Source organism: Gossypium hirsutum, chromosome A10 (genome assembly GCF_007990345.1).
Source record: "Gossypium hirsutum isolate 1008001.06 chromosome A10, Gossypium_hirsutum_v2.1, whole genome shotgun sequence".
Lineage (NCBI taxonomy): Eukaryota > Viridiplantae > Streptophyta > Magnoliopsida > Malvales > Malvaceae > Gossypium > Gossypium hirsutum.
In genome coordinates, this window is record NC_053433.1 from 11304001 (window position 1) to 11328362 (window position 24362).

The following is a 24362-nucleotide window of genomic DNA, read 5'->3' on the forward strand; positions in this document are numbered from 1 at the left end:
TTATCCCAAAACTAAATTAAAGTTCTCATATGATGTAATTTTTCTTAACCACAAATATCTTGGAAATTAAATTTAAGAAAGTTGGAAACAATCGTCCAAACCAATGGTCAAACTGCTCCCTAGGACTTTGTCCATACCCTTTAACTTTTTTTTTTCTTTTTAGTAAACACTTTGGCTAAAATTTGAAATTTTCTTTTCACCTTTTTTGAAATAGTTCGTTTTTCAGTAGTGTCAAAAACGGTGATTTTGAAATTCATTTTCAATGTCCGAATTCATAAATATTATCATTTAATATTTACGAGTCTAATTTATTGATATGATGAATTATGGTCTAGTAATTTTATTGAATTGGATAGATAATTAAGGTATAATGACTAAATTATGAAAGTGGTAGAAATTAATTGCTATAATTTTTTATTCAATTGAAGGACCAATTGAATAAATTGACCATTAGATTATGGCCAAATGGTGGTGGGTAATGATTGGAATCCATCAACTTTGATTAAGCATGGTTAATGTTAGTTTACTTAAGTTTTTAATTAATTAATTATAATTTATTTAGTTTAATTAAAGTATAAAAGAAAACAAAGTGATTATCATCTTGATTCTCCTACTCTTCACCGTATACACACCAAAGAAAACCTAAAGGAAACCATTTAAGCTCCAAGACATTCGGCTCTTTATTAATAGGTGAAGTTTAAGTCCCATTTTTGAAATTTTTTTTTATATTTTTTAGGTTTTAAAAGCTTGATTTAGCTAGCTTGTGTATCAATTTGTATAACTGATAAAGTTTTTAAAAGTTTCTATTGTTGAATACTTGATGAAATTGGTGTTAATGTGTTAGGTTTTAAACTTAGATATGAAAAAAAAAACTGTTTTGTAAAGTTTCATTGCTAATTTTTTAACATAAGGAGTAAAGTGCACAAATTTTGAAATTAATGCTAAACTTCTATAATTATAGATAATAGAGGGTTGTCGAATGATGAAATTGAGATCATTTTCAAAATCAATGCTCAAATTTAAAAGATATTGCAATTTCAGTTTTAGGGATTAAATTGAATAAAATGTAAAATTTTAGAAAATATTTGAAAAATGAAATTGAACCAACATATGCATAGAATAGGATGTTGTAAGGTAATCGGAATTGATAAATTGAAATGAATTATGATATAGATCAGGATTTGAATCAACTGGAGGATAATCGAGAAAAAGACAAAATTGCAGATTAGTAATTGATATTTCATTTGTTTTTATTTTTTCTAGGTAAGTTCATATTGTACTTAATATGTTACTTGTATTATGTTTGAATTATATTATAACATCTAGTAGTTTAAGTTAATTGTAATTTGATAATGTTGGCATCTAAAGGACTAAATCGTAAAGTATGAAAAATATGGTTATATTGAATAGATGCAATGTATTGAATGGATGTGAAATTGTTATATAATTGAACGTTATGTATACGATTATATTACAATATTTGAAATGGTACGGAAATGTAATAGTGTCATTGTGAAATTAGTAAACAATTTGGATACGAATGACATATCATTAGGGTCTAAATGGAAAAAGGAAATGATTCAATCGAAAAGAATGAAAACGGGTGTTTGAATAAGGATTAATACTATGGCTTGAGATGTAATACCCCATACCCGTACCTGAGACCGGGATAGGATACGAGGCATTACCGAAATTTTCAGAATAATTTCAATTAATTTATATTATTTAGTATTCATTTTCATGTTTCATGTAACATCCTTTTCATATATTCAATTCAAAATATCATATAAAATACGATACAATACTTAAATTGTCATATTTACTTGCTCATTCAGGGTATCCGAACCTACCTGACTAAATTGCAGAAATACCAAGATTTAGGGGCATATTGGTAATTTACCATTTTCTCAAATTTCACCCAATCTTAAATTGATAATTTCATTTAATTTATTAATTTAGATAATAAAACAATTTATTCCCTTCAATTTAGTCATTTTTGACATTTTTACAAAATTACCCCCTAAAGTTTTACTTTTATTCAATTTAGTCCATGAGCTTAAAACATGCAAATTAGCCATGCTAATTGAATATTCATATATATTTTTTCCTCCTCCTTCTCTCCATTCCACATCCTTAATGTATATAACATTCTTGTAAGTACGATTTCACAATTTACTTATTAATGCTCACATCAATCTGTTCACACGAGTCATAGTCACTCAATTATTTATAATTCGAGCTACAGAGCTCAAAATTAAGATCCGTAAATTTTCCCTAAAACTAAACTCACATATAATTCCACCATAAAATTTTAAAAATTTTTGGTTTAGCCAATTAGTACAGTTTATTTATTTAAGTTTCCCCTGTTTCACTATCCAACAGTTCTGACCTCTCTTCACTAAAAATTAATTATATCACAGTACAAAACTCGGATAATGTTCCCATTGATTTCTATTGAAAATAGACTCATTAAGGATTCTAAGAATATAAATTTGAGACTCTAATTAATTTTCTCCAATTTTTGGTGATTTTCCAAAGTCAAAATAGGGGAACCCGAATTCATTCTAACATTGTCTCACAAAATTCATTATATCTCATACTTTACAAATCCATTGCTTACACCGTTTCTTCTATGAAAAACTAGACTCAATAAGCTTTAATTTAATATTTTATTGATCTTCTAATTCGATTTATACAATTTATGGTGATTTTTCAAAGTTAGTCTACTTCTGCTGTCCAATATTGTTTTAGTTCAAGATGTTTATTACCATTTTTCCTCTAAATTTCAAAGGTCATACAATTCAGTCCTTGCTCAATTAGCCCATCTATTAAGCTAATTTTTCTCAATTAACATTTTATTCCATCATTCTAAACTATTACAAAATCTTTAAAAATCAGAATTTTAACACTAAACCTTAATTCACAACTTTTTCACAATTAGGTCCTAAAATCAATTTCTATTGAAATTACTTGATAAAATCATCAAACAACAAAATCAAAGCTTCAAATTCATTTTATTTCATCATAAACAGCTAACAATTATCAATGATAGCTTTTAATTTTGTTCATAAAATCAAAAACTAATGAATTAAACACTTGGACCTAATTGTAAAAGTCACAAAAACATAAAAATCTCAAAGAAAAGGGTAAGAATTGAACTCACATATGTCAAAGTATGAAAAACCAGCAGCTTTCAGACCTCCCATGGCGTTTTTGCTGAAGAAAAATGATGATATCTCTAGATTTTTCAAATTTGTCTTGTTTTATAAGTTTAATTTGCAAAATTTCCCATTTTGCCCTTGTTTCTCCTTGTCTTTTTTGCTGATTTTCTTGCCCAACCGTCCAGCCCATACAATTTGGGTCCAATTGCCTTTTAAATCCCTCCTTTTTAATCACTTAAACTATTTAATCACAATTTAATAAATTTCACACTATTTTCAATTTAGTCCTTTTTAATTAATTGACTAACCAAACGTTAAAATTTTCTAACGAAACTTTAATACTAACTTAATAACACTCCATAAATATTTATAAAAATATTTATGGCTCGGTTTATAAATCCGAGGTCTCAATACCTCATTTTCAACCAAATTTACCTGATTAATTCTTTTAAAATCGCAAAATTCACTAATTAAAAACAATTCTTTTAAGTTCGCACTTGGCCTATAATTATTATTTGTTAAAATTTCTAAACATACTCGTCGGATTTAGTGATCTCGAATCACTGTTTCCGACACCACTGAAAATTTTGGCTGTTACATGAGATCCAGCATATGTTGCAGATTCTCCGAAGCTAGTGTTAGCAACATTGAATTAAGCTCGAGTGAGCAACTTTGGTCTGGAGCTAGTGTTAGCAGCTCGAATATGTTAGCTCGTGTGAGCAAATTAGTCCCATGTATCCGAGTTCAATTTGCTATAGTTCTCCGGGCGAAAACAAAAGTTAAAACGGAAAGTAGATTGAATGAATGAATTATGTTTGAATGAATTATGGAATCATGTTATAAGTTTTTATCATGTAAATGATCTAACCTTGATTGTACTTGTTGATGTGTATATGAAATCAATAGGATGCCAAAGGATTGTCATGCTTATTTCAAAATGTTTTAATAGCTTAAATTGTTGAATTATCAAAATAAGTTGAGTAATTTCATTTGGACTTACTAAGCATACAAAATGCTTATCCTTTTCCTTGTAGATTTTCGGTTTGCGGAACGTGTCGATTGGATCACCTCTAAACTCACACTATCCTGCTATTAATTCGATAGACTATTGCTCGCTTTAAGTTCGGTTATGTGGTATGTACATAGGTATTATATATATATATATAAGTCTACTTGGAAATGATAGTTGGTTGAAACTTGGTTAATGGTTGTGTTTAAGAAAGTTGATGTTCATATTATATATGTGTATGTTTGATATCATGTTGAGTTATAAATGTAGCACATGAATAACAAAAATTGAAAGTGAAACGATTTGGTTAAAATGATGGAATTGAATGGATAAACATGCATGAATGATTTGTGATTTCATAGGTAGAAATGATATGTTTAAGTGTGTAATTGATGTTTAATGGTTTGGTTGATCAAGGAATTATTGAAATATATATGTTTAGGTGTAGTCTTATACTGTTTTATGAAGGTTTTTAGAATGTTTTTAAGCACCATTTGATTATGGATTTATATTTCGTCACCTAAATTGGTATTTTCGTGCTAACATTGATAATTTGTGCTGATGTAGTATTGATGATCAATCTTATAGTGACACATAATAGCCTTTCAATATGACACGTGGCAGACATAAATTAAACTAAAAGAAAATGTAAATTAATTAAAAAAGCATAATTTTTTGGACAAGTTCAAGTACTAACAATGTGTTCTTAATTTTTTGTACAAGTTCAAGTACTAACAATGTATTCTTTCAAAAAAATTTAGGTACCAACTAGATACTTTTAAATAAGTTTATGGGATAAATTATATATTAACCTTTAAGAAATTAATGCTATTGGTGCAATATGTATGACATAATACAAATTTAGATGCCAATACCAATAAGATATTTTTAGACAAGTTTAAGAGTAAACTTCGTATTAACCTTATTATATAATATATATGATATGATATACATGATTTTTTAGTATGTTTGTGAAATAAAATTTTTATGATATTTTTCATTCAATTTCTCATCAAAATTCTACTTTATGTTATAATAATCTTTTTCTTTTTTTTTTTAAAATTGCATGAGGATACTTGCTTTAAAAAAAATTGAACCTGTATATTTGGTCTGAATAAAATATTAAATCATATTTCATATATTTTTTAATTACTTATTAGCAGGTTTAAAATTTTTATATATTTAAGAATAAAACAAAATAAATTAATTATAAAAATAACAAACAGGCGTTTCGCAAGAAAAAAAAAAAGAAAAAACGAAAAAAAGACCAAAGCAGGCAAGGTCATATTCCCTAGTAAGATTGCTGTCTGGGAGTGACAGTGTTGTTTGGTTGTACAACACTCAAGAGATTGACTGCTCTGAAGTCTGAAGAGAAGAGAGCTATTTAATCTTATTTTCGCTTCCATTTCTCCTCCAAATGGCTGCTTCCGTTCAGCTAAATCTCCGTTCCTTCAAAGCCCCCTTTAATCTTAAACCCATTGCCAAGCAGTTCTCCAGACCCGGCAGGATCAGGTGCGCCGCCACCACACCAACCAAACGCTACAGCATCACTCTTCTTCCCGGAGATGGTATCGGCCCTGAAGTCATCTCCGTCGCCAAAAACGTCCTCAAACTCGCTGGCTCTCTCGAAGGTTTTATTTCCTTTCCTCTCCCCGTTTTCCCTCTTTTCAGTCCTTCATTCCTTTCCGTTTGGTCACTGATAAAGCGAATTAAACCAACGGAAAATAAAAGAGCGTGATTATGCATGTCTGAAGTGAATGTTCCTGAGAAAATATGGAATTTGAACTATAAAGTGGCCTGGGACTGTGGAATCTAAGTAGAATATCACTGATAAATACGAAACTCATAAAATTACACATATGTGTAGATATATGACAGTATAGGTTTTCGAATCAATGTGTTGACCAAGAAAAATGAAATGTTTTAGGATTTAAAATATATAATATGAATAAAGGTTTTTTTCACTTTAGTTGTTCTTATTTCATGATGTTTAGATATATAGGATTTTAAATAATTTTTTTATTACTAGATTTTTTGTTTTAAATTCTCTCTGCTCCTCATCTGTTCCCATTGTTGACAAGATAGAGGTCAAATGAATAGCTACATTTGTTTGGGCTTTCACAAATATTCTCATGTTAAGCTTTTCTTTCCCTTCCTTTTTTGGTCCTTGAGTTTCATAATTTGTTGTTTTAACTAAGAAATGTTTAGATTTCATATAATGGACGTTCTTTATTACTACATATGCTATGACATGTATTAGGGATTGAATTTAGCTTCCAAGAGATGCCCATGGGGGGAGCTGCTTTGGATTTGACTGGAGTACCATTGCCTGAGGAAACCCTTTCTACCGCACAAAGAGCTGATGCCGTTCTCCTTGGAGCAATTGGAGGGTATTCTCCTATATAATACTTATTAATTATTTTCATAGGCTTCTTGGGTCTTCTCTTGTTGTTTACTTTTTCTTAACTCATTTATTACTTCATTTGCTTCAAGGTATAAGTGGGATAAGAAAGAAAAACATTTGAAGCCTGAGACTGGTCTGCTTCAGCTTAGAGAAGGACTTAAAGTCTTTGCAAATTTGAGGCCAGCTACTGTTTTGCCACAGGTAACTGCGTTTTAGTTTATCTGTATGAATTCTTCTTCATATTTCAACCATGTAATTACTTCATTTGCAAACTTAATGAGTTTAATGAATGTTTTGGAATTGGGTAAAACTTGTAATTATCCATCAAAAAACTTATTCCACGCATGGTGCAGAGTGTTTTTTTTTTTTTGGGGGGGGGGTGCGGGGTTGAAATTCAATCTGTTTGCCTTCTACGTTTTGGCCTTCTTCACTATTCACCTTTGGACGCTGTCAGAGTGAATTGCTTATATCCAAGAAAAGAAATCATTCTACATTATTATGCATGCATGCTTGTAATCTGGGACTGTGGAAGCAGGTGTCGCTTGCGTTTCTTTTATTTGCAATATGTGGTTCATTAAAATCTAACCTCTATTTTATTTGCCTTTTCAGTTAGTGGATTCCTCAACTTTGAAGAAAGATGTTGCTGAGGGTGTTGACCTTATGGTTGTAAGGGAGCTTACGGGAGGTCAGTACCAAAAAAAATGCCAGTTTCTTTTCTCTGATTCTGCTGTTACCCTGCCTATTTTCAATGTCAATAATTGTCATTGATCTTATACTGGAACCAGGTATTTATTTTGGAAAACCAAGGGGATTTGGTACCAATGAAAAGGGTGAGGATATTGGCTTCAACACTGAGGTGTATTCTACTCATGAGGTATGACTTTATAGATGTACACTTTTTTTGTATGGTTTGCTCTTAGTTGAAAGTACCCAAAATTTGTATGGTTGACAACCTACAATACATGTTTGTTTTCCTTTTCTGGCCAATATGGACAATTTCTTTATGATCCTGAATTTGTTGTTGAATACTTAAACATTGAGAAGTAGACAGTTTGATGTTGTCCTTTTGTTTAATGAAAAATAAAAATAAAAGAAATGAAAGACAATTTCAATCTGGTAGGCCTTTTTTGTGCCTACTGCATTACAAGCAAGTGCACTTAGGTGCACTAGGCTTGTGCCTTGCCCGAGACAGTTTGATGTGCTTTTGTTGTCTACTGCTGCTCCATAGCACCTAGGTGTACACCCTGGCGACATTGTCTGCAAAGGCTATCTTATGTTTGACTTGTGAAGTGTGGTCTTGTCATTTTTCTTCAAATTTCTTGGAATGGTTTCTTTTTCATGTAAGTACCTTTTAATGATTGAAAATTAAGCAAATGGATGCCAGATTGATCGTATTGCTCGTGTTGCTTTTGAGATTGCTCGCAAGCGGCGTGGACAACTTTGTTCTGTTGACAAAGCTAATGTTTTGGAGGTTTGTTGTAATATTGTCAATCTTGTTTATTGCATCTTGTACAAAATGTAGAAAAAGTATTAGGTGTTGGTTATTACATCATAATGTGTCTTTTTGTCTATATTATCATCCTTATTGTTAGATTGTCCTCTAATTTTTTTACTGGTTTTAACTAATAAATTATTTAAGAGATTGAAGTTATGTTATAATCCTATAATTTAGCCTTCATAAAGTGAACTGCAAACTATCTTGGTTTAATGCATGGAAAATTCTCCTCTTTTGTCTGTATTTGCTGGAACTTTTGTGGGCTCTGTAGTTTAGTGTAGGCTCCATAGTATATGAAAGGAACTGCTGCCAAGCAAGTCCGTTGCGTAAAAGAATTTTACTGCAGTTAGGATGGAATAAGAAAGCTGCTTCTAAATTACACTGCTGTGATCACATTTCAACTGACTTGAGGGCAATGATGAAAACTTCTTACATATCATGAACCTGTTGTAATTTTAAATCCAGCTTATGCAGGGATGAGGTACAAGATTCTGGCCATACGTTGTAAAACGGTCTGTTAAGTTTATCTGTCAAATATTAGACCTGACAATCCATGTATGTGTGTTGTCTTCGTGTTTTTTCCCCATGTCAAAACATAAACACAACAGGTATTATTACTGAGTCAAAATCCAAAACACAAATATGATACGTGTAGTAAACATGTCATGTTAATTAGGTATAAACTTGTCATGTAGTGTTTATCAAATTGTTTTCGTGTTTATTGAACATGTCGTGTTCGTTTTGTCTTTACTATCGTTGTGTCCAAAATTTCAAGGTCCAGAATTATTAATTACAGTTGCATTAGCCTTTTCTCATGTAATATGTTTAGTATTTTCTGTTCCATTGTCCAGGCATCAATGCTTTGGAGGAAAAGAGTTACGGCAATTGCTTCTGAATATCCTGATGTTGAGCTCTCACACATGTATGTTGACAACGCAGCAATGCAGCTTGTTCGCTATCCAAAACAGGTTTGTTTTGAAAAGATAAAGAGATGATTTTCCTTCTCACTTTTCTTAGTCCCAATAAATGAGCACTATTCTTTATACTAGAAAAGCTTACAATGCTTGAAAATGGAAATGGTGCAGTTTGATACAATTGTGACCAACAACATATTTGGTGATATTTTGTCTGATGAAGCTTCAATGATCACTGGAAGCATAGGGATGCTTCCGTCTGCTAGTCTTGGTGAATCAGTATGACAATTCATTAATCTCTTTGCGGATTGGTTTGAGAATATTGGTGTTTGTATATTCATTCTCTTTGACTATATTGGTATTTTCACTTGCACAGGGACCTGGACTCTTTGAGCCTATTCATGGTTCTGCTCCTGATATTGCTGGACAGGTTGGATTTAACCCTTTTGCTTAGTTTTTAGAGTTAAAGCATAATTATCATTTTCCATCAAACTGAAGATGGTGAGCCTCATTCAGAATGTGAAATGTGTTTCTTCTGACCGGCAGGACAAGGCAAATCCACTTGCAACAATTCTCAGTGCTGCAATGCTTTTGAAGTATGGCCTAGGGGAAGCAAATGCTGCAAACAGAATTGAGAACGCAGTTCTGGATACTCTTAATAGGGGTTTCCGAACAGGCGACATATACTCCACTGGAAATGTATATAGGCTTCTTATCCCAAAACACCTCTTTTCCTTGCTGTCTTCTTTTCTTTGTTTTTTTTTTTTGGAAGGCAGAAATATAGCTCCTTGTCTATTTTGACCAAAAGAATTTAGTTATCTTAGTTCTCTACCGAATTTTGTCGCAGGGGAAGAACTCTAATTACAATGGCATATAAAAAGTATCTTAAGATAGTCATCTTAGTTCTTGTTAATGAATTTAGAACATAACCATCTCAGTTGTCTTGAATTGTCGAGAGAAAAGTCGCAAAGACTGTATAGAAATGGCAAACATGATCCGGCTATCTGTTATTTTCTTTTTACCGTTTCTCTTGCTCCTTACCTCGTAAATTGTTTTAATTTTAATTTTGTTGCATCATACGTTTGTTTTTCTTTCTCATTTCCACCTGATGTTTTACCTTCATGTCAATGTACAGTTCTAAATGTTGGTTGCTACTTCATTCCTTGCGCAGAAACTAGTCGGCTGCAAGGAGATGGGAGAGGAAGTACTGAAATCAGTTGACTCGCCAGTTCCAACTGCTATATGAATAAAAAACAGGTGAGTACCAAAACAGGAGGCCTCCATCTGGGTTAGCCATTTTTTTCTCTTCTTTTCTGAGTTTTCAAAGCTCTTGTAGACCGGCTCTTCATAGTTAAAAAGGGTTTAGTTTTTTGTATTGGAGTCAAAGCTCCATTTATGTATAACTCTTAATTTTCTGTTTACAGTTTTTGGAGGTGGCGATTTCTGTTTTTAGCTAGGGAATTTGTGACTTAGAACTTGTCCAAGAGCTGCAATTGGTTACTAGTTCGAGCTTGACAGTTTGCTCGAGGGTTTGGATAGAATTATTAGGGTGCAAAAAATAAAACTAAATAAATAAGAAAGAAAGAAAGAAAGAAATGAGCTGGCCTTTGGGTGGCTTTTTTTGTCTGCCTAACTTGGCTCCACTTTAAAAGGGTCAATCTATCATCTATACTATCATATAAGGTTTTTATAGAAAATTGATGTCAGGATAGAAATTGTGAACTTCTCTAAAACTTCAATTTAATCGTCTCAATCAGATTTCATTCGATTATTATATTTCAAATTTTTAGGGTGTTTGTAGTGGTTTTGTAAGGATAGACAATTTTGTTAATATTTTGCCCCGAATATGATTAGTCATACATCCTAGGCCCCATCTTAGACTGCGCATTTAATTATATGAACTATGACAGCCAATTCTGGGAAGTAAACTATTTAGGCTAAAATTAAATATTCTTTTCCCCACAGAATTTTGCAGACTGCTTTAAATGTCAAATCAAGAAGGAATATTATTATTTTGCATGTGTATTCGATTTGGGTTTTGGTGTATTTATCTGAAAGCAGTTATAAAATGCACCTCTCTCTCTCTTTAATTCTTCCATCTTCTACTTTTTTATTGAGATCAGAGCTGCGACACTTGCAAAGGGTATTAGGGCTCGAAAATTATGGAGAAAGAAAAAAAAAGATTGGGGGAAGTAAATAAACATAGCTCGAAGTCGGTCATATATAATAAGTGGCAGCGGTTCTTATTGGAGGGTTTCTTGAGTGAACTTTGCTCGAACTGGGAGATCAAAGGTTGCATCCTAGGTTGAAATTTTTGAGAGGTAGGATGTCGGCCTTCCCCGTGGATGGCAGGGGTTGTGGCCACCCATTAAGAGAAGCGTCAATAGAGAGAAACGAAAATATTGTTTTGGATGAAAAGAGAGAGCATCAATTAAGATATATATTTAGTTATATTTTGATGATTTAACTTTAAAAAATTACCATACGATTGCTAATGTTATTAATTTGTCACATTCTGGTTATTAAATCGTTAACTAGCCATTAACGATGAAATGGAAAACTAACATGCTACATTGCATGTTATCTTATCAATTTAAACGAAAATTTTAGGTCAAATTATATAATTAATTTTTTACTTTAAAAATGATTAAATTAAAGTAGAGTGACTAAAAAGTAGTGAATCTTGGAACTTTGAAGCCAAAATTTTTTATTAAAAATATAATTTATTATTATTTAGTTATGAATAAGGAAATTCTTTTATTCCAAATTTAACAATATATCTTTAATTAATTTGTTTTAAAGTATAAGAAATAATTAGAATAATATAGTGATAAATGAGCAGGCCACATTGAAATTGTTAAATTATATTTATTTAAAATGAGTAAATATATTTTAAAAAAATATAAAGTGTAGCGTGATTGTTTTGTAAAAATTTTGAGCATGTTGAAATCCAATTTTGCACATATGTACAATACAAGGTTATGTTCAAACTATGGATTTATACAGAAAAGGTAGTATTCATAATTAAAAATATGAGATGAGATAATTTCGATCATATCAGTTGGTAAATTTAATTGCTCGATCGCCCAATATATTTTAACTTTTTTTGAAAAAAATAAAATAAAATTTATGGTTACCTAAATTGCCCCTCTTCTTCCAAACTTGGCCGACTGCTTAGTTTTTGTGCTCTTTCCTTTTCAGATCTCACCATCTCTCCTCTGTTATTCCCTTTCTTCAATTGAGGCTCAAACCAGCACCTCACGGCCAGAACGACGTCGTTATTGACACTCCCAGGTCAGCCTTACATCTCTCCCCCGCTTTATTTTCCTTTCTCTTAATTGGATTCCCTCCCATATTCAATTATCATCTCTAGCTTTTGTTGAAACGATAATTAATATCCATAATTTACTTACTCAACTCAACTTTAATCTGGGTTTATTTTATTTTCTCCATTTTCCCTTTTGCCCACTACTTTCGACGCTACTTAAACCACCATGTTTGAAGCATGAGTCTTTTTTTTTTTTGTATTAATAGATGGAAGTTGAAGAAGAAAAAGAAGCTTTTCCTAGTAATAATGATTGCTTAGCCGAGGCAAAATGCGACGGCCAGATTCTAAAAGAAATAAATAGTGAACCCACTGAATCGTTTGATGTTCAAAATAGCTTACCCGAAGGAAAGAAAGAGTTTGTTGCTCCAGCTGTTGGAATGGAGTTTGAATCTTACGATGATGCTTATAATTATTATAATTGCTATGCTAAGGAAGCCGGGTTTCGTGTTAGGGTTAAGAATTCTTGGTTTAAGCGGAACAGTAGAGAGAAATATGGTGCTGTGCTTTGTTGTAGTAGCCAGGGTTTTAAAAGAATCAAAGATGTTAACCGTCTTCGGAAGGAAACTAGGACTGGTTGCCCTGCTATGATAAGGATGAGAGTCGTCGACTCGAAACGATGGCGGGTGCTTGAGGTTACACACGAGCATAACCACTTATTAGGTGCCAAAATTTACAAATCTGTTAAGAAGATGGGCTCCGGAGCAAGAAGTAAGTTGCAATCGAGTTCTGATGCTGAAGTGCGAACGAACAAGTTGTATCGAGCATTAGTGATAGATGCCGGGGGTAATGGGACTCTGAACTGCAATGCGACAGGAGGTAGAAAGTTCTCTGATCACCCACATCAGCTCAATCTTAGAAAGGGTGACTCGCAAGCTATTTATAACTACCTTTGCCGTTTGCAGCTGACTAACCCGAACTTCTTTTACTTGATGGATTTCACTGATGAAGGGTGTTTGAGGAATGTATTCTGGGTTGATTCGCGATGTAGGGCATCTTGTGGCTATTTTGGGGATGTCATTTATGTTGATAACACTTGCATGTCAAATAAATATGAGACTCCCCTTGTGGCACTTGTTGGAGTAAACCATCATGGCCAAACTGTGTTACTGGGTTGTGGCCTGCTTGCTGGTGAGACAGCTGAGTCTTATACTTGGTTATTCAAAGCATGGCTTACATGTGTGTCAGGACAGTATCCTCAAACCATTATTACAGACAGATGCAAGGCTTTGCAGACTGCAATTGCCGAGGTGTTCCCCAAATCTAATCATCGCTTCAGTTTGTCACTCATAATGAAAAGAGTTCCAGAAAAGTTGGGAGGATTGCGTAATTATGATGCAATTAGAAAGACATTTGTTAAGGCAGTTTTTGAAACACTTAAAGTGATTGAATTTGAGGCAGCCTGGGGATTTATGATCCAGCATTTTGGTGTCACTGATCATGAATGGCTTAGATCATTATATGAAGACCGAGCTCGGTGGGCTCCAGTTTATCTAAAGGACACATTTTTTGCTGGACTATCTGCTTCGAGGCCTGGTGAGAATTTAAGTCCCTTTTTTGATAAGTATGTGCACAAACAAACCCCTTTAAAAGAGTTTCTTGATAAGTATGAATTAGCATTACAAAAGAAGCACAAGGAAGAAACTCTTGCTGATATTGAGTCAAGAAATTCCAGCCCTGAATTGAGAACGAGATGCTCCTTTGAGTTGCAACTCTCCAAGTTGTACACGAGAGAAATTTTCAAGCGGTTCCAGTTTGAGGTAGAGGAGATGTATTCCTGTTTTAGTACAACACAGTTACATGTTGACGGGCCTATAATAATATTCTTGGTCAAGGAGCGAGTGTTGGCTGAAGGAAATGGGAGAGAAATTAGGGATTATGAAGTACTTTATAACAGATCGGCTAGTGAAGTTAGATGCATTTGCAGTTGCTTTAATTTCTATGGATATCTATGCCGGCATGCATTGTGTGTGCTTAACTTCAACGGTGTTGAGGAGGTCCCGTCCAAGTACATTCTCTCAAGATGGAAAAAGGATTACAAGCGCTTCTATGTTCCAGACCAAGGTTCGTATAACGTTGATTCCATTGATCACATGCAATGGTTTAATCAGTTGTATAGAAGTGCCTTGCAAGTTGTGGAGCAGGGGGCAATATCTTTAGACCATTACAAAGTTGCATTGCAAGCTTTTGAAGATTCATTGAATAGAGTTCACGTGGTAGAAGAAAAGCAAGATTAATAATATACATTGTGAAGGTACAGGATTTTTATAAATAATGTTGGTCTTCCTTTTCCTTTCTTATCGAACCATCATTTGTCATCAAGGTTCTATTCGTTTGCTGCTTTGTGCAGAGCATTAGCCCAAGTAGTATAGCATGTGATGTACATAATTTGATCATATAATTGCATTAGTGATAAAGGATTTCCCCACCCTCATTTTATCCTTGATAGATATAACTATACATAGCATTGTCATAAAGGGAATTGTTGATATTTGATCATGTGGGGGGTTTAATAAGAAATGTATGTTCCTTGCAAGTACTGGAAACATGGAGTGGTTTCAATTGTCACCATGAAATATTTCCTTGCAGATATTTAAGCCTTTGAACAAAAATGAAAAGATGCTTGGTTTGGTTCATTATCAAACTTGGTTTGTGCATATCATGCCAAACTGCATGTGAGAAGTCACAGGCACATACATGAATGTGAAAGGGGTACAGTGTATGCTGAGAGAGTTAATATTGATATGAAGTTTCCATTAAAAGATTCTTCATATTTGTGAGTTTTTGTAAAGCGATGCAAGGCGATGTTCTGTTTGAAGAAGTTATGAGGTTATGAGAAGGCAGAATAATGTCAATATTTACGTGAATTAAGTAGTCAGCAATCACATTAAATTTACAAACCAATAGCACCGCATGAAAGCATTAGAACCAAACACAAATAGTACCACAAGACCAAGCAGCTCTTTCCCTAAAAAAAAGAAGAAAATAATAAAAGGAAAGGACCCAACCTTCAACAAAACAAATAACCTCACAGCTCCAAGGTTGCACCAGCAGGGAATCGAACCCGGGTCTGTACCGTGGCAGGGTACTATTCTACCACTAGACCACTGGTGCTTGATGAAAATGACAGGAAGATATGTACTAGTTATTTGTTGTTTATTTTCTGAAGTATAACAAATATAATCCATAGGGGTTCAAATGGTAAATTCAGTTAATATCAAATTCAACACTAACCGAAATTTTTTCAAACTTATTACTCAAACTGAACTAAATTTCGAATTTTGTATTTATATTAGACTTATGGATAGATATATAATATATTATTAATTTTGATTAATCAATTAATTACTTGATTTATAACTAAATTAATTGATAACTAAAATTTGAAAAAAAGCTTGAATTCGATTTAATAAAGACCCTAACAATCCCTCAGTGGAATATTGCTGCCCTAATCTATCTAAAAGTCATCCCCTAAAGCAACAGAATTGCAGAATTTTGAATTTAGAGGGTCTGATTTTGTGGCAGCTAAGCAAAGGGAAACCATAGCATTGGCAGGCTAATTAGGGTATTAATCCTTAAGATTTTTAATATTTCAAGTTTTCTTTTCCTGAATATTTTTATTTTTAAGTCCATTATTCTAGAGATTAGGCAAAGTTCTTTTAAGCATTATGTGATATTGTCTTGTAACTGTTACGTAATTGTTATTTTCTATTTTGGTTTAACTTCTATTATATTTTACATAATTTGTTATATTAATTCAATTTAGAAATATAATTTGTGTTTGTGTTAGTATATCAATTCATGATATATTTTGAATTTTCAATTTAGAGAAAAAAATATGTTTGGGTAAAAAGAGGAACGCTTGAGTAAAAGAAAATGCAAAGAAATGTAAAAAAATCAATTTCTTGGAGAGCATTTGTCTTTTAAGAATTTGGCACCGACACAAATTTTTAAGGTTTTTTTTTGGAGAGTGAGTGCCAACTAAGTCTAGGCTAGCTTTTAATTTGTTTTTTCTTTTAATTTCGTTTTGTTTATTATTTTGGTTTTTGTTTTTAATTTTGTTTGTTTCTTCACTCTCCTAGTGTCACGGACTTAGAGTTTTCCCACGCGATCCGTGCGGCCTTAGGCAGTTTCTCTGCTCAAAACGCCTAAGTCAGCCTAACTTGTAACAAAAAAGATTCAGCAGCAAAAACGCCCAAGTCAACTTCACTTGCAACAATAAAGGATTCAATAGAATTCCCTTAAGATTTTCACGAAGAACAACAAAAGAACGAAGTAAGAACGAGCCTTGAAAGACGAACAAAAGCAAGAGCACTTGAGAGAAAAGTTTGAGTGAATACTCTCAAAATTCTTATTAATAACTCCGTCCCTATACAATGAGCAAAGAGGTCTCTATTTATAGTTGAGCCTCACAGTATATCAATAGCTATAATTAAAAGCTGAATACAATTAGAACTCTAAGCTTATGTAACCAGCTATATACAAATAGAACTCTAAGATTCCATAATTATATCTTCTAGAACACTTCCCATTTCTATCAGGCTCTTGAGATGGGCTTTTAATCTCTCAAATCACCGGGCCAGTTTGGTTGGGCCCGTTTGGTTGGGCTAAATGACCTCCCTCGAACACGATGGATCGCACCAGTTTGTCATGGTTGCGGGCACCGACGCGCAACCCATGACATTCTCCCCCACTTGTTCTAGCGACGCCCTCGTCGCATCCTCCTTATGGAACTGATCAATCTTCCCTTGGAACTGCCACAATGCCTCAGCAGGTTCCCAACTTGCTTCGCTATCAGGAAGTCCCTTCCATCGAACTAAGTACTCATGCTGTGGTCGGTGGTACTTTCGTCTAATTACCCGATCTGCCTCAATGTTTTCTACTTCACGATCATACGAGACTTTTACCCCCATCGGTGCTCGTTCGGACTTGCCTCGATTCGGATCTTCTTGATCCTCATGAAACGGCTTAAGATGCTTACATGAAAGACTGGGTGTACTTTAAGTTTTGGTGGCAACTCCAGCTTGTAGGCCACCTTGCCCACTCTCTTCACAACTTTAAACGGCCCTTCATACCTTCGCACAAGACCCTTGTGCAAACCAGTATATCGTAAAATCAAGTGTAGTTTAGCAAGGACTGAGTCACCCACTTGAAATTGTATATCCCTTCGGTTCTGATCGGCCCACTTCTTGCTACGCTTACTTGCCTTGTGTAAACAAGCTCTAGCCAAGTCATTCTTCTCTTTCCAATCTTTTGCGAATCTATAGGCTGCTGGATTTGGTCCTGTGTAATGGGTTACAACAGCGTTGGGTGTGAGTGGCTGTTGACCCGTCACTATTTCAAATGGACTCTGATTCGTGGTCCCACTTTGCTGCAAGTTATATGAAAATTGGGCCACATCCAGCAACTTTGGCCAATCCCTTTGTGTGGCACTCACATAGTGCCGAAGATACGTCTCCAACAGTGCATTTACTCGTTCAGTTTGCCCATCGGTTTGTGGATGCATGCTCGTGGAGAAGTTCAAATCTGAGCCCATTAACTTGAACAACTCCGTCCAGAACCGACCAGTAAATCGACCATCTCGATCGCTGATAATAGATAGTGGCACTCCCCAATATTTCACCACGTGTCTAAGGAATAACCGAGCTGCTTCCTCAGCAGGACACTCTTTGGTCGCCGGAATAAAAGTCGCATACTTTGAAAACCTGTCCACCACCACAAGAATACTAGCAAACCCGTCAGACTTAGGCAAACCAATAATAAAATCCATGGATAAACTCTCCCATGGCCTTTCTGGGACTGGCAGGGGTTGAAGCAAGCCGGCTGGAGTCTTTAACTCAACCTTGTCTTGTTGGCACACAAGACAAGTTTTCACATAGGTTTCCACATCAGCACCCATGTGAGGCCAATAATAGCGATCCTCCAAAAGGGCCAAAGTGCGATGCATCCCTGGATGGCCTGCCCATTTCGAGTCATGACATTCCTTCATTACTTCCTTACGGAGTTTCCCATAATGGGGCACATAGAGGCGGTGTCCATGAGTGTATACTAGCTCCCCATCAAGCCAAAACCTTCTTGTTTTTCCCTCCTTGGCAAGCTCAATCAAATTTTTGGCCGTAGGATCACGGGACAATCCCTCTCGAATGCGTTCCAACAAAGAGCCATCAGGTTGACTGATTGTTGCGAACTCCATTTTTCGACTAAGTGCATCAGCAACATTGTTGGCACTTCCTGGTTTATATTCCATTGTGAAATCAAACTCTGCTAGTAAAACCTGCCAACGAGCCTGCTTGGGAGACAACTTTTTCTGGGTTAGAAAGTAACTATTGGCAACATTGTCGGTAAGGACCACGAACCTGGAACCCAATAAATAATGTCTCCATGTGCGCAAGCAGTGTACTACCGCAGTCATCTCTTTCTCTTGGACCGTATATCTACGTTCCGTCTCGTTAAGCTTTCGACTCTCGAAAGTAATTGGGTGTCCATCTTGCATCAGTACTCCCCCAATAGCATAATCTGATGCATCTGTACGTACCTCATAAGGCTTCGTAAAATCTGGCAAGACAAGTACGGGCTCCCTCGTCATTTCTTGCTTCAATTGGTTGAAGGCCTTCTCACATTCTGGATTCCAATCCCATACCTTCCCCTTCTTCAACATGTCCGTCAAGGGAGTGGTAATTTTGGAGTAGCCTTTGACAAAGCGGCGATAGTAATTTGCCAATCCAAGGAAAGATCTCAACTCTGTTACCTTGGTTGGAGGCTCCCACTCTGAAATGGCTCAAATCTTATTTTTATCCATTCGGATCTTACCGCCTCCCACAATGTGGCCTAAGAATGACACCTCTTGTTGGGCAAATGAGCATTTCTCCTCCTTGACGAACAGCTCATTTTCCCTCAAAGTCTGGAACACCTCCCTCAAGTGTCTTACGTGCTCTTCAAGCGACTTGCTATAGACCACAATATCGTCAAGGTAAACAACCACAAAACGATCAAGAAAGGGTTGAAGTACCTTATTCATTAGGGTGCAGAATGTAGCTGGAGTATTCGTGAGTCCGAAAGGCATCACAAGGAACTCATACGAACCGTACCGTGTCACACAAGCTGTCTTTGGTTCGTCCCCCTCGACTATCCGAACTTGATGATACCTGATCTCAAATCTAACTTGGTAAACCATCTTGCACTACCAAGCTGGTCGAACAAATCTGCGATAAGAGGAATAGGATACCTATTCTTCACGGTGATCTTGTTTAGAGCTCGATAATCGATGCACATTCTTAAGGACCCATCGTGTTTCTTTTGGAACAACACTGGGGCACCATATGGGGATTTAGATGGTCTAATGAATCCCGCATCCAAAAGTTCCTTCAATTGTTTCCGCAACTCTTCTAATTCTGGCGGAGACACACGATAGGGGGCCCTTGCTGGCGGCACCACATTGGATACTAACTCAATTTTGTGGTCCACCTCCCTCTTGGGTGGCAAACTTTTTGGCAACTGAGCAGGCATTACATCTCGAAATGATTGTAGCAATTGTCCTACTTCTTTCGGGGTCTCACTAACAAACTTAGCGGTCTCTTCGATCTTCAAGGTGGCTAAATATGAGACTTCATTTCTCCGTACACCTTTAGCAAATTGAATTGCTGATAGTGTTTTTCCCTCAAAGCTTCTCTTCCTTGTCACTTTCACCATGCATTGATGTTTCGCATCTGAAATCACCATGTAATTGCTCGAAGGGGCAATAAGAGCTTTAACTTGATCAAGGAAGCTTAGTCCCACCACAAAATCATAGTCATCAAGTGGTATTACCTTAATGGATACCTTCCCTGACCAATCGCCGAGCTGAAGATCCACTCCCTTTGCAACCCCCTTGATTGGAATACTTTCCGAGTTCACTGTTTTGATCCGACCCCCTTCATTATCTATCTTGAGGCCCAGTTTACAAGCAGCCTCCTCAGACATGAATAAATCAGAAGCGCCTGTGTCAACGAGTGCATTCAATTTTCTGCCGGCCACAATGATGTCTACAAACATCAAACCATGGCTCATTCTATCTTCGACACCCCTTAGTATCGATCCAAGGTTGTTATCCTCCACATCGGACTCCCCCTTTGCTTCCATAGCCTTGAGAGCGGCCTTCTTTGGACAGTCCTTGATCATATGTGGACCCTCACAGTGGAAGCACTTTATAGGCCCACTCTTTCTCTTGTCCCAAGGTTTCTTACCATCGCCGTTCCTAGTGGGCCTTTCTTTATCTGCCCCACTATTACCCTTTAATCTGGGTTTAGAAGAATTGGAATTGTCTTTCCTCCCACCAAATTCAGCAAGTGATTCTGCTACTGACATAGCCTTGGTGAGCTCTTGAACTCCTCGGCGCTGCAACTCTTGCTTCGCCCACGGTTTTAATCCGTCCATAAAGGAAAAGAATGCCTCTTTCTCCCCCATATCTGAGATTTGGAGCATAAGCTCGCTAAACTCCTGTACATACTCCCTCACAGTGCCTTGTTGCGCAAGCCGACGCAACCTTGCCCGAGCCTCATCCTCGGCATACTCTGGGTAAAACTGTGCTTTGAACTCACATCGAAACTCCTCCCATGTTTCGATTTCAGACCCACCACGTCTCACATCAGTGGACCTACGACGCCACCACAACAAAGCAACGTCAGATAAATACATCGCAGCAGTAGTTACCTTAGTGACATCCTCCGTGATGCCTTTGGCACAGAAGTATTGCTCGATTCCCCACAAAAAGTTGTCCACATCTCTTGCGGACCTTGTTCCCTTAAACTCTTTTGGCTTGGGAACATCAATATTGGGCTTGGGTGCGGTAGCCGCTAACCCACCATTGCCCAAGGCAACTTTGTAGATTGTGAGTTCACCCTTGAGCTCCGCAATCTCTCCTTTCAAGGCCACCACCATAGCCTCAATGGCATCATCTCTACCAGTCAACTGTTTCATATTATCCGTCACATACTCTTTAAGCTGCTCCTGCATGGACTGTAGCCCATCATGGAGCCTATCATCAACGTCTTCCACCCTCTCCTTGATATCCCCTATTGAACTCTCGAGAGTGACGACGCGATCCTCTAAAGCAGACAATATGTCCCTTGAGCGACTGGCTTTCCTAGCCCTCCCACGGGTCTCCACTCCCTCAACTTCTTTTGACATCTTTCAACGGTGGCTTTGAACCTTAGCTCTGATACCAACTGTCACGGACTTAGAGTTTTCCCACGCGATCCGTGCGGCCTTAGGCAGTTTCTCTGCTCAAAACGCCTAAGTCAGCCTAACTTGTAACAAAAAAAGATTCAGCAGCAAAAACGCCCAAGTCAACTTCACTTGCAACAATAAAGGATTCAATAGAATTCCCTTAAGATTTTCACGAAGAACAACAAAAGAACGAAGTAAGAACGAGCCTTGAAAGACGAACAAAAGCAAGAGCACTTGAGAGAAAAGTTTGAGTGAATACTCTCAAAATTCTTATTAATAACTCCGTCCCTATACAATGAGCAAAGAGGTCTCTATTTATAGTTGAGCCTCACATTATATCAATAGCTATAATTAAAAGCTGAATACAATTAGAACTCTAAGCTTATGTAACCAGCTATATACAAATAGAACTCTAAGATTCCATAATTATATCTTCTAGAACACTTCCCATTTCTATCAGGCTCTTGAGATGGGCTTTTAATCTCTCAAATCACCGGGCCAGTTTGGTTGGGCCCGTTTGGTTGGGCTAAATGACCTCCCTCGAACACGATGGATCGCACCAGTTTGTCATGGTTGCGGGCACCGACGCGCAACCCATGACACTAGTCCCATCTTCATTAGGTTAATTGTACTTTGATTTGTTTTATTACAAAGTCCAACTTGGTTCATTTCAATTTTTTTTATCAATTTATACCATTTTTAATAATTGATAAATTATTTTATATAAAATTTCACAAACTTTTCATTTATTTTTGTTGTATTGATATTTTTTTTGTGTCATGTTGTATTATTATGTTTTTTTTAAATTTATATAATATTTTGTATAGATTATCATAATGATTCATTATAATTCTAATTTTATGAACTTAAAAATTAAAGTAACTCAGATGCTATATATTAGCAACTGTAACAATAAATAGAATTTAACAAAAAAAAAGTTAAAATTTATCTCAAATCATTGTGAGAATCCAATTTAACATTGCAAACAATTAATTTTAAGTCACATGTGTAATTCAAATTTATATAATTATTTTTTGTTAATTGTTCGAGTTGTGTGACCCAAATCTCATTTGATCTGGTTTGAAAAGTTTGAGATGCAACTCACTTGTTAAAGCAATAAAATAAAGAGGCAAAATAGGAGATCTGTAGGGGCGAAGGACCATGTTGCACAAGTTGAATCTGTATAGAACTATACTTATTCTATTAGACATTGATTATGACAGGGTTGTTTAACATTTAAAACGTGCATAGTCGAAAATATCTTGTATTATGGTTTTTCAACATTAGTGAATTTCTCCTCTTTTACTTGTAGTTTTTTCTCGATAAGAGTTTTCCAAGTAAAATTTGCGATCATTCCTACTGCCATTATTGGCGTATAGTATAACATTAATAATTCATTTTGTATTTTTTATATCTATATATTTATTTTATGCTATTTTTTAACATGATACTTTTAATTTTTTTTCTCGTGCATTTTTATCAAATAATTCAATATTTTATTTATTTAATAACTGAATTATTATATATATCATATTTAAAAATTGAATTTATCTTTGTGAAGTGTAGCAAGCAGGCATGTTCTAGTGATATTAATATTGACCCAAAATTGAAATTAATTGAAATAAAAACTTGAATGAATTTTTTTTTAAATATCAACATTTTATTTTAATTTTTAAAATATAAATTAAAAACTTATATAAAAATGGAGCTGGAAGATAGCTCTGCTTTCTCTCTAGAAGTAAAAGATGAACTCCAACAAAGCATTAAGAAAGTTAAGCCAACTAATAGCACCCCGTCATGTACGCCAAGAAAGAGCGTCTCTTACAAGGATACCCTTGTTGGTAGCAAATTGGAAACTATGGATTGATGTTGGATACCAACTCAGGAATAGTGGAAGAGGATGAAAAGGGGTTGACCCAGGACTTCAAACAGGGAGTTGATGAGGATGGGAATATCTCCATTTCCTTATCATTAGAGGAGAAACGCCATATCTGTTTTAGATGGGAAAAGACATTTATCATTAAAGTTTTTGGAAAAACACTTGGCTACTAGTTTCTACTATTCAAACCAGAGATTTAAATTGCGGTTGCGGCCGCGCTTTTGGTCACGTTGCGTTTATCGCGATTGTAGACATAACGGATGCTATTGTGGTCACTGCGGGTATTGCGGTCGTGAATTTTTTAAAAATTCACACAACTTATTGTAAAACATAATAATTATAATTATAAAAAGTCACTTTTAATTATAATTATAAAATTTAACGATTTACTATTCGAGGAAACATGGGCTCCAAATTAGGACCCGAAGTGGCGACCATGATTACGAAGGTCTTTTGTATGTTGCCAAAGTCCCCTTTGTTGTCATCGACTTGGTTAATTTCCTATCGGTGGATGTCGATGTTGAAAACAGAGTTGCATGGATTCAAGCTGGTGTGATTCTTGGTGAAGTTTATTATAGAATTGCAGAGAAAAGTAGAACACTCACCTTTGTAGGTGGCGTTTTTCATTCAATTGGAGTTGGCGGTTATATTCGTGGCAGAGGTTTCGGGTTATTGTTCAGAAAATACGGTACTGGCAGTGATAACGTGATTGACGCTCAATTCATCAACGTAAATGGAAGAATTCTTGATAGGAAATCTATAGGGGAAGATTTGTTTTGGGCGATTCGATGTGGTGGTGGTAACTTTGGGATCATACTTACTTGGAAACTAAAACTCGTTACAGTTTCTACAACTGAGAGCCAGTGAGTCTATGACGGCATTTTTCATCAGCCGAACACTCGAACAAAATGCTACCTAGCTTATCTTTCAATGGCAAGAGATCACTCATCAACTTCCCTATGAAATGAACC

General features: G+C 35.5%; 3 protein-coding genes and 1 non-coding gene across 5 annotated transcripts; 3 read left to right on the top strand and 1 right to left on the bottom strand.

Moving 5' to 3' along the window:
* The first annotated feature begins 5407 nt into the window (after nucleotides 1–5407).
* On the top strand, nucleotides 5408–10435 carry LOC107897280 (3-isopropylmalate dehydrogenase 2, chloroplastic). Of its 2 annotated transcripts, XM_016822668.2 has the most exons (11): nucleotides 5408–5801; nucleotides 6431–6560; nucleotides 6664–6775; nucleotides 7184–7259; nucleotides 7360–7448; nucleotides 7959–8045; nucleotides 8921–9037; nucleotides 9155–9262; nucleotides 9360–9413; nucleotides 9530–9682; nucleotides 10155–10435. In XM_016822668.2, exons 1-11 carry the CDS (start codon nucleotides 5588–5590, stop codon nucleotides 10227–10229), a joined length of 1215 nt encoding a protein of 404 aa, XP_016678157.2. In that variant the 5' UTR covers nucleotides 5408–5587; the 3' UTR covers nucleotides 10230–10435. The 2 variants fall into 2 exon arrangements, with proteins under 2 accessions (XP_016678157.2, XP_040934661.1); XM_041078727.1 differs by lacking the exon at nucleotides 7959–8045.
* Nucleotides 10155–14842, top strand: LOC107897279 (protein FAR1-RELATED SEQUENCE 6). The gene is made up of 3 exons (XM_016822663.2): nucleotides 10155–10240; nucleotides 12185–12277; nucleotides 12518–14842. The coding sequence occupies exon 3, from the start codon at nucleotides 12518–12520 to the stop codon at nucleotides 14543–14545; it is 2028 nt and encodes a 675-aa protein (XP_016678152.1). The 5' UTR covers nucleotides 10155–10240; nucleotides 12185–12277; the 3' UTR covers nucleotides 14546–14842.
* Nucleotides 14843–15351: 509 nt separating this feature from the next.
* On the bottom strand, nucleotides 15352–15422 carry TRNAG-GCC (transfer RNA glycine (anticodon GCC)). Its single transcript has one exon. It is a non-coding gene; the product is annotated as a tRNA-Gly (tRNA).
* A 7792-nt stretch (nucleotides 15423–23214) lies between these two features.
* LOC107895702 (tetrahydrocannabinolic acid synthase-like) lies at nucleotides 23215–24258 on the top strand. The gene is made up of 3 exons (XM_016820936.1): nucleotides 23215–23353; nucleotides 23398–23505; nucleotides 23861–24258. The coding sequence occupies exons 1-3, from the start codon at nucleotides 23215–23217 to the stop codon at nucleotides 24256–24258; spliced, it is 645 nt and encodes a 214-aa protein (XP_016676425.1).
* The last annotated feature ends 104 nt before the right edge of the window (nucleotides 24259–24362 follow it).

Coding starts and splice junctions, on each gene's coding strand:
- LOC107897280 (XM_016822668.2), top strand. CDS start 5,588: ATGGCTGCTTCCGTTCAGCTAAATCTCCGTTCCTTCAAAGCCCCCTTT. Junction 5,802..6,430: donor ACTCGCTGGCTCTCTCGAAG/GTTTTATTTCCT, acceptor GACATGTATTAG/GGATTGAATTTAGCTTCCAA. Junction 7,449..7,958: donor AGGTGTATTCTACTCATGAG/GTATGACTTTAT, acceptor AATGGATGCCAG/ATTGATCGTATTGCTCGTGT.
- LOC107897279 (XM_016822663.2), top strand. CDS start 12,518: ATGGAAGTTGAAGAAGAAAAAGAAGCTTTTCCTAGTAATAATGATTGC.
- LOC107895702 (XM_016820936.1), top strand. CDS start 23,215: ATGGAGCTGGAAGATAGCTCTGCTTTCTCTCTAGAAGTAAAAGATGAA. Junction 23,354..23,397: donor TTACAAGGATACCCTTGTTG/GTAGCAAATTGG, acceptor ATACCAACTCAG/GAATAGTGGAAGAGGATGAA. Junction 23,506..23,860: donor AGAGGAGAAACGCCATATCT/GTTTTAGATGGG, acceptor ATGTTGCCAAAG/TCCCCTTTGTTGTCATCGAC.